Source organism: Rhinatrema bivittatum, chromosome 10 (assembly GCF_901001135.1).
Source record: "Rhinatrema bivittatum chromosome 10, aRhiBiv1.1, whole genome shotgun sequence".
Classification (NCBI taxonomy): Eukaryota; Metazoa; Chordata; class Amphibia; order Gymnophiona; family Rhinatrematidae; genus Rhinatrema; species Rhinatrema bivittatum.
Window position 1 is genome coordinate 124174533 of NC_042624.1, and position 9516 is coordinate 124184048.

The following is a 9516-nucleotide window of genomic DNA, read 5'->3' on the forward strand; positions in this document are numbered from 1 at the left end:
ACCTGTTTTAAACGCGGCTACACTAATACTTTTTACCACATCCTCTGGCAATGAATGCCAGAGCGTAATTATACATTGAGTACAAAAAAAAAAACCCTTTGTCTTATTGGTTTTAAATGTACAACTTAGTAACTTGATTGTGTGTCCCCTGGACTTTGTACTTTTTGAAAAAGTAAACAACCGATTCGCGTTTACTATTTTATAGACTATCCATTATGTGCTTTACAGGCTCGTTGTGGTAGTGGGTGGTTTGCTTTGTTAAGTTTAATTAAGCCGCTGACAGTTAATGATGAGAGGGTGTGCCAGGCTGAAAGCTAGGACTGTCTGAGAATGGCCTGGGCCAGCTCCGACAGCCGCCGGCTGGGAGCAGACGGAAGACATCTCGGGGAAGGGGAGGGCTCAGGTGGAACGAAAAGTCAGCGCTCGGGGTCCTGGCCGAGCCGCTGAGGACGGCGCACAAGGAGCAGCCGCACCCCTCGTCACTTCCGCTCCGGGAAGGAGATTCCGCAGGAGCTGCTGAGTTAGAGAGAGGAGGATCCGCAGGAGCGTGTGAGTAGGAGAGGGAATGAGCAGGAGCTGCTGAGTTAGGGAGGGAAGCGGGGGGAGGATCCGCAGGAGCTGCTGAGAGAGAGAAGGGAGGATCCGTAGGAGAGGGAATGAGCAGGAGCTGCTGAGTTAGGGAGGGAAGCGGGGGGAGGATCCGCAGGAGCTGCTGAGAGAGAGAAGGGAGGATCCGTAGGAGAGGGAATGAGCAGGAGCTGCTGAGTTAGGGAGGGAAGCGGGGGAGGATCCGCAGGAGCTGCTGAGAGAGAGAGAAGGGAGGATCCGTAGGAGAGGGAATGAGCAGGAGCTGCTGAGTTAGGGAGGGAAGCGGGGGGAGGATCCGTAGGAGAGGGAATGAGCAGGAGCTGCTGAGTTAGGGAGGGAAGCGGGGGAGGATCCGCAGGAGATATTCGGCTAGGGAGGGGGCATACAGTCCTCCAGAAGGGGGGGTTTGGGAGGGGACATACATTTCTCAAGAGCTGGTGGGTGAGAGAAGAGGGGGCAGAGCTTCATCAGAAGTTGGTGGCGGACAGAGAGTCCCCAGGAACAGGTGAGTTGAGGGAGGAGTGGGGGAGGAGAGTCAGCACCTTATGCACGTTTATGCATGGAATTCCTTGGAGCTTTGACACAATTCGTGAAGATGTTTCTTCTCTGTTGAATCCTATGAAGGGAACTGAGTTCTGCTAGCCCTGCCCCCATAAACTGAGATAGGAAGCTTTTATTATTTTAGCTCCGTTTCCAGGTGTCCCAGCAGTTTCAGGTGTTAAGATTGTTATCTCTGACTCACCAGGGGGGTTCTTGGTGACTACTATCTTGAGAAAAGCTTTTGCATGGGGGAATACTGGATGCAAATGGAGCTAATGAAAGAGCAGGGTACAGAAAGTTGGAAGAACATATCCTGAGCGTGGGATGCTGTTTTCATAAGGTAATGAAAATGTAAAAGAGCAGCGGACACTCCTGCAGAACTTGGAGGTGTGCCAGTAATCTTATAAATCTCTGCAGGACAGGGCTGACCCCAATATAAATATAACCACAAGCAAAAGGTGTCAAGTAATGAAGAATATTTCAGATCTCCTCACATAAATCCTTCACACATCTAGATTATAATGCTTGTTTAATTCACAGCAATGTTATAGTGATCAGTCATAATAAGCACTTCTGGTTAAACAGCCTTCTTTTGCATTATAAATAATCATCGATCATTAATAAAGGACTAGACGCACCTTATTTAGTCTGTTGAATTTCCAATGTCCTAGTGTGTAGCCAGATGGACTCAGGACCAATGGTTTATGCTCCCCTGCCAGCAGATGGATACGGGGTCAGGTTTCAAAGCTGACATCACCCTAGATACACATCAGCCCTTCAGTATTTCTCCGTCTCCAGCAGATGCGGACATGCTTTCCCTATGGGGATCACTGTACTTTTTGGAAGAAGAAATTCTACTTTTAAATTGGAGAAAAGATTGACTCCCGCTGTCCTTCAGTGATTCCTCCCCCAGTTGAGAATTTCTGAGGTGATTTCCAAGATCCCAGTTTGTCATATTAAGGCTGCACAGTCTGACCTGGATTCTTACTTATGTCAGCACCGTGAGGAAGCCCAGGGAGAGTTGGCCATCCCGGACTTTGCTAAGCCCGGCTCCTCCCATTCAGAAGATGGGTCGGCCACAGCCTTAACCAGAAGTGCCCCAGATCTGAGTAACCCCGGGACTGGGTCATCCATGTGAGAAGGAAATTTAGCGACACCTACCCCAGTACCTCCTCTGGGCCAGGCATGGACCTGGCAGCCTTCTCGTGGGTGGAATTCTTTCAGTGCCTTACAGCTGTCGTACAGGTGCAGTCTGCTACCTCTCTTGCCCTTGTCTGGACGGAACCTCAGCCGGTAAGCCCAGTCCTATCAGCAGACCTTGAGACATGTCTCGACTCACCAAGGGTATCCCTGGCATGGACAAAGAAGAGGATCCAGATCCCTTGGAAGATGGGGAAATCCCCCTGATTTAGAACCGAATTGGACCATGTTACAGTTTTTCCATAGAACAAATTGCTGGCCCCGGTTTCCAAGACCCTGAAGATGCTGGGAGTTCCTGGGGCAGACTCTATGACGGATCCGAAGAAGAATCCCATTCTGATTTCCCTACAGAAAGCCTCTTGCTACTTTCAGAACTGGAAGCCATCCAGGAGATGATTGACCTGGAATGGGATGCCAGAGAAGCAAGTTTTAAAGGTGAACAAGTGTTAGAAGCTCTATTCCCACTGGATCCGGCAGCAAGAGAACGTGTGCATTTCCCTAAAGTGGATGCGCTGGACTGTGTGGTCTCTAAGTGAACAACTATCCCAGTGGAGGGAGGAGCGGCCTTAAAGGATGCGCAGGATAGGCGGATGGAGTCCATCCTTAAACAGGCCTTTGACGCAGTAGCAGTGACCTTACAGATTGCGTCTTGTTGTGCCCTGGTAGCTCATTCATGCCTGCTCCTCTCTCGGGAGGTGGATGACTCGGGGGAGAATTCCAGAGCAGTTATGGAACCCGCTGCCATATTTTAAGCTTACGTGAGCTCGGATCTAATCCGTACCTCGGCCAGAGGACTGGCCTCAGTGGTGGGAGCCAGAAGAGACAGCTATGGCTGCGGAATTGGTCAGCAGACGCAACCTCCAAGGCAAATCTCACAAAGATGCCCTTTAAAGCATCTCTCCTCTTTGGAAGCATGGGATATAAATTAGTTTTTGGGTACTTGCCAGCATTTCTGAAGCATCTCTGGCCACCCCTACAATGGCCGGTTCCCTTGTGGAATCTTAATCTAGTACTGGAATTTTTGGCAGGGCCTTCCTTTCGGCTGCTGTGCAGTCTTTCCTTGTGTTTATTAACCTTGAAAACGGTGTTCCTGGTGGCTACGTGCTCGGCACATCGCATCTCTGAACTGAAGGCTTTGTCGTGTCAGGAATCGCGTTTCTCTGGATGACTCCAGGAGCATCACAGCTTCGTACCGTTTCATCCTTCTTGCCCAAGGTAGTCTCAGAGTTTCATTTGAATCAGTCCATTTCATTTCCATCCCTAGATAAGCACAAGGGCACGGAAGAATATAAACTCCTCCGCCATTTGAATGTCAGTAGACTTTTGGTGCGCTGTCTGGAAGTTTCCTTCACGGTGGAAGGAAGCAGGGCGGACCAGCTTCACGGGCTCCCATAGCTCGTTGGATTAAGGAGGTGGTCACAGGAGCCTGTGTGGAGGCAGGAAAGCCATTACCGCCTCAGGTTAAAGCTCATTCTACTAGAGTTCAGGCAGTCTCATGGGCAGAAGTTAGACTGCTGTCTCCCGTTGACATCTGCCGAGTGTTGATGTGATCCTCCTTGCACACAGTCTCCAGGTTCTACTGCCTGGACGTACGGGTCCGAGAGGGCGCAGCCTTTGCTCGGGTGGTGTTGACCGGACCAGGGGGCAGCCTCCTGCCCCAATCGGGGGTAGCTTTTGAACACCCCATTGGTCCTGGGTCCATCTGGCTACACACTAGGAAATGGAGAAATTACTTACCGATAATTTCATTTTCCTTAGTGTAGACAGATGGACTCAGCATCCCACCCACGGCTGCCCAGGAGCGGTGCCAAAGATTCGCCCGTGGAGTGGATATCGATTCCAAGAGATTACGGGTAAGCCGTCACCCAGTCCCTAGGTCAGGGCATCTATAATCTTACTGGGGTTCAGTGTTTGGTTGAGTACAGTTACGGGTATCTGTTTTTAATCAAGTTTTTTCGATAATATGTCCACAGTGGCTTGAAGAGAATATTGGAGGGCTGAGGGCACTGCAGGGGGGTAGCTAGGGTGATGTCAGCTTTGAAACCTGACTCCGTCTCCATCTGCTGGCAGGGGATCACATAACCCACTGGTCCTGAGTCCATCTGTGTACACTAAGGAAAACAAAATTATCAGGTAAGGAATGTCTTCATTCTTTGTATTTTTGATGTGCAAGTACAATAAATGACCTTAGCTTGCAGCTATCCTGACATGGGATGAAGATTTGCCTTAGATTACATTAAGTTATAGTCTTTCCATACAGTGGGCATGTCCAGATTCTTCACACTTATAAAATACGGAGTCTAACAGTGTCTCAGCTCCTTTTAGCGCAACAAGCAGAAGTGCCTCTTATGACCGGTCACCCTGCCAAAGATTAAACAGGCGTTATCACCCAGATGTGTGAAGGACGTCTGCAACAGCAAAAGGAACCAATGTCCCGGTGCTGGGGTTTCCAGAACTGGTTGAGTCGTAAGCCTTGTACCTGGAGGAGGTGCGAGGCCCAGGTTAATGGATGTCACTGCCTGGCTGCAGCCTTGCTGCAATAAGGAAATTGCAGAAACATTTTAATTTCTGTCATTCTTTTAGGATTTCTAATAGTAAAAAGATGTTTAACTTCCTCCGAAGAAGATGTTTGCAGACAGCATTGCAGGTAAGCTGATTCCTTCTTACTTTGTATAAAGTGCGACTCGGACTCGCTGTCAGGGTTTGCAGACCATGCTAGGAGGGGATGGTGTAGGATTTAGATAGGGACAGGGTCCGAGGGTGGGGTTTAATGATTGCTCTAGCACTAAGGATTGCATCGGATTATTTTGCTGATCCTGAAATGGCAGGAAATCTTGTCCTAATGAGAAGCAGTGAGAGACAATCCGAGTCGAGCTCTGTTTATGGTGCGGGAGTGGAGATTGAGAGAGTTGTTAATCACATTGCTGGTATTTAGATCTGGTCTGAGAAAGCTGCACGCAAATGTCACTGCAGCTTATGCCTTACACTTAGTTGTAATATAAAGTGCAGGGTGAATTTTCAGTCCTATGTATCTTTCAGCTCACACGCAGTACCCATGGAGATTGAAAGCGGGTGGTTTTGTGGATCACAAGCACCTGCTTGCTGAAAGCAATGAGGCAAATGGGCTTAGCGGCCGTCATGTTCTGGGTTTCTGTGACCTTGGCTCAGGCTGCAATGCCCACTGGTTGGCTCCGTTTGAAGTTGTTTAAATCTGCACAGCATTTTCTCCCCGGGAGCCCGTCTCTTCTCCGAGGCTAACAGTAGTGCAAACTTTGAGGTGGCTTCAGCCATTCTACCCAAGCAGATCACAGCTGACCCTTTACAAATGACCTAAGGGCAAACAAGTCATCCGATGCGAGGAGGCGTAGGGGCAGATTTTCAGTTCATATCTACAGGCTCAGAGTGACTTAGGCAGCTATTGCTCAGTCCCGTCCCAGAGGAACCTGATTCACCCTTCGAGATTTCAGAGGGAATCCTGGGACCTCCTTAGTGTCCTTCGCTTATTCGACATCTGGAGTGAGGACTCGCCGCGTCCCCAGACCCTGGACTGAATATGTGCAGGGCAGACTGGGTGGTGACCCAGCGGCACCAGTGCCAGAGCCACTGCTGCTTCTATGAGGGAGCTCCGTGCTGGGGGGGGGGGGGTGCAATGCAAAGGTTTGTCCAGGGTGCACCATCCCTGCATTTATGGATGAGTTAAAGCCCCAAACAATGAGCAGTGGAAGTGAAGCTTAAATTGCATTTCCTCCCTCGTCTCCGGTTTTTATTTATGTGATTCATGTTCAGATACTGAAGGTCTCTCCTTTTTCTGAGGGAGTCCTTCACTAGGCACTTTCTCCATGGTCAAAGCGAGAAGAGCAGCCTTAGTAAGTCAGGCCCTAAGTTTGTACCTGAGGCCATGGAGGGTAAAGTGACTTGCCCGAGGCCACAGGAGGCAGCAGTGGGATTTGAACCTTTTGCTTCTCTGGGGGTCATCTGGGCACAAAGGTCGCAGCCACAGCCATCATGCAGTGCCCCCAGGCAAGGACACAGACCTTGTGAGGGTCTGTGCTGGACATGGTCCGGGGGCACTGGGGGCAGCGGCAGAAGCCGGATGACGCCATGGCAACAAGAACGTGGTGCGCAGTCTGTGCCCTGCGGCCAGCGGGAGGCCACACCGTTGGTGATCGACCTCAAAATACCACAAAAAACCTTACTGATGCTGACAGAAAAGACTCGGACGTGCAGAGGGATCCAACGGGACTTGGGAAGGAGAAAAAAATTATTTCCACAGCAAAAAAAGCACGAACTCCACAGCCGCAAGGCTTCAGCTTCGTGGAAAAAGAGGGACTGTGCGTGGACACGTGGCTGGTGGCCTGCTGGGCATGCTCAGTGTGCCAGTCAGCGTTTCTAGAAACTTTGAACGTTTTCCATGCCAGGCTCCATCCGATGATGTCACCCATGCTGTCCTGGGACAGGTAAGCAACTCTGCTTCCTGCTATGAGTCCCCTGCCCCCAAGAGCTTACAAGCTAAGCTGGTAGCAGAGGCAGTGGGAAACAGTGACTTGCCTAAGCAGTGGCCATGAGAGAATGATTTGAACTCTGGTTTCTCACCCAAGAAATAGGTTCCTCCAGAAAACCTGTACCAAAGCAAAGCCCTCGGCAGCGGTGGATCAGGACGACCGTCTGATCCCGAGTGTGAAACTCCTCCAGCATTTCTCTCTTTGTCTTTTGCCTTTCCTTAAATGCAGGAAATCATTGAATTATTTGGACAAAACGTGCACTTTAAATAAAAATGGTCTTGCATGCTTTGCCTGTCGCTTGACTCGGCCCAACTTGTAATGTGTGGCGTTGCATCAAGGCTTTCTTGTACGATTCCCGTAGCAGCAGGGCCAGTCCGATGGGCTCCCTGGGGACAAGGAGGAGAGCATTCAGCATGCGTTTCTTTATTTAACCTAAAAGCCAACACCATTCTCAGGAATTTCTATGTCCGAGCTGCATCTCGAGAGACTAGTGGGGCTCTTGGAGCCTTGCGTATTAAGCTGTCTCCTACATAAAAGTATCCAAACCTGCATTCGCATGACTGAAGGGTTCCTCGGGGGCGGCACTTCTCCCGTATTCTGGTGCATGGATCAGGCTCCTCCTTGGGAGTGCAGGGAAGGTTTTCTAGCAGACGGCTGCTTCCTCCTTTGTATTCTGCTAGGCCTCTCTTTCTATAACAAGGCAAAAGTGGGCCTGACTGCATGAATGGAACGAGCAAGAAGCTGCTGGAGGACTCTGAACATCCGTCCAGGAGCTCGGTCGGTATTAAGGGAATGTTGCAATCAGAAATTCTTTTAATTTTCAATGCAAAGTTGCCCTAAAATCGATGAACCTTGGGGCAAGACTACCGTATTTGAATAATGCGACCTGGAGCATCCACACCCCTGCCAGCATTAGGATGGATTTCAGATATGAGCCAGATGCAAAGTGAGAGAGGCTTTAAATCCCTCAGTGAGAACTGAAGGAGCAGGCGTAATGAGGCTGTGGTGAGACCCCGATGAGAGCTGGTGGGGAGGGAGGAATGAGGCTGACATGAGGAGTCCCTGCAGAGAGCAGGGAGGAACGAGAGGCTGTGCATGAGGAGTCCCTGCAGAGAGCCGGGGGGGAGGAACGAGAGGCTGTGATCCCTCAGCAGGGATCGCACGCTGGCCCTGCCCTGCTCTCCTCTCCTACGAGGTGCAGGCTGTCTCCATCAGCCCCTGTTTATTCTGGCCTTGGTCTGACTCGGCTCTCGGGGCTCAGGATCCGGGGGGGGGGGGGGGGGGTGAAACCACTTTACTGTAAACAAAATATTCTCTGCTGCTTTTTCTGATTGCAGGTTACCAGGCTTCCTGCTCCCATCCTGCGGCCATGCAGGCAGGGAGAGGCTCCCGTCTGGGCCGTTTCTCAGCACCAGGGCCTCCACTCCTCCCTGCCACGCCTGAAGAAGAGGAAGGTCAGCGAGGAGCCGCAGCAGCGGGAGCTGGACCTGCTGCGCTACGACCTCCCGGCCCTGCGGGAGGCGCCCAGGCCTGCGCTCTACCTGGGCTTTGGCGGGCTCCTCCCTCTCCTGTCTGCGCCTCTGCTCATGGCCGTGACCCAGGTTTACTATGTGGACGTGGCCTTTGCCCAGGTGGCCTACGGGGCCTCCATCCTCTCCTTCTGGGGAGGGGCCAGGTGGGGATTTGCCCTTCCTGCCGGCAGTCCTGCCCCCCCCGACTGGCTGAACCTAGCTCACGGCACGGTGCCCGCCCTCCTGGCCTGGCTGGCCCTGCTCTGCAGGGACTCGCTGACGGAGGCCGCGCTGCTGGTCATCATGGGCTGGGGGATAGCCCTGCACTACGACCTTGCCCTTCTCCCCACCTATCCGAGCTGGTTTAAGGCACTGAGAGCCATCCTGACCCTCGTGGCTACCTTCTCCCTCGTTGCTACCTTAGTAAGCGCAAACCTGTATCCGGCACAGTCCTTAGTCAGTGCCCAGAAAAACTAAATGGCAGCAGCCCAGGCCGTGTTCAGGCAATAGAGAGAGAGCCTGCGGCAAGCCCAGCCGGCAGGGGTAGTCCAAGGCAATCAGACTTACAGGAGCATCAGCCACGCAGCCCTCTGCTTCCCGCCCGCTGGAAGGAATCGTGTACAAGTGATCAATGTGCCCCCAGCTCCAGGCCCCCTGACTCTCTCCAAAACCGGATGGGCATTCACCCAGTTTAGTATTCAGGAAGAAAACGCCCCTGTCGCAGCGGTGCGTGCACGATGGAAACATCCGGGCTGCAGTGTGGGGGAAAAACTGCCCCCTGGGTGCACCAGCACCTCCCTGCCCTGGCCCAGAGCCCCCCAGCCATGGCAGGCACCCCCCCCCCCAGCCACCTCGCCTCCCTTTCTCACCGGCAGGCAGGACTGGGGCCTTTGAGTGATGCTTTACTTATAAAATGGTGGCTGTTTGTCTTTCAGGCTTGTGATGAATTATTTTGTATTGTGGTTTATGCTCTGGCTGTGTCCCCTGCTTTGGAAATAAATCACTAAGCCCCCCCTCCCAGCCAAGGCAGGGCCAATAACCGCTGCAGCTGCTGAAAGGCACCGGCCAGGCCCTTCTCACACAAGTACCACAGGCGGTAGGCTTTGCACCTCCACCATCGGCTGGAGCCAGAGAAATACTGAGGGACTGCAGGTGGCACCTCGGGATAGAGGGCA

General features: G+C 52.0%; 1 protein-coding gene across 3 annotated transcripts; it reads left to right on the forward strand.

Moving 5' to 3' along the window:
• The first annotated feature begins 379 nt into the window (after positions 1 to 379).
• On the forward strand, positions 380 to 9275 carry TMEM69 (transmembrane protein 69). 3 transcript variants are annotated; one of them, XM_029617863.1, is made up of 3 exons: positions 380 to 549; positions 4912 to 4975; positions 8168 to 9275. In XM_029617863.1, exons 2-3 carry the CDS (start codon positions 4931 to 4933, stop codon positions 8816 to 8818), a joined length of 696 nt encoding a protein of 231 aa, XP_029473723.1. In that variant the 5' UTR covers positions 380 to 549; positions 4912 to 4930; the 3' UTR covers positions 8819 to 9275. The 3 variants fall into 3 exon arrangements, with proteins under 3 accessions (XP_029473723.1, XP_029473725.1, XP_029473724.1); XM_029617865.1 differs by lacking the exon at positions 380 to 549 and adding an exon at positions 1016 to 1093; XM_029617864.1 differs by lacking the exon at positions 380 to 549 and adding an exon at positions 1329 to 1468.
• The last annotated feature ends 241 nt before the right edge of the window (positions 9276 to 9516 follow it).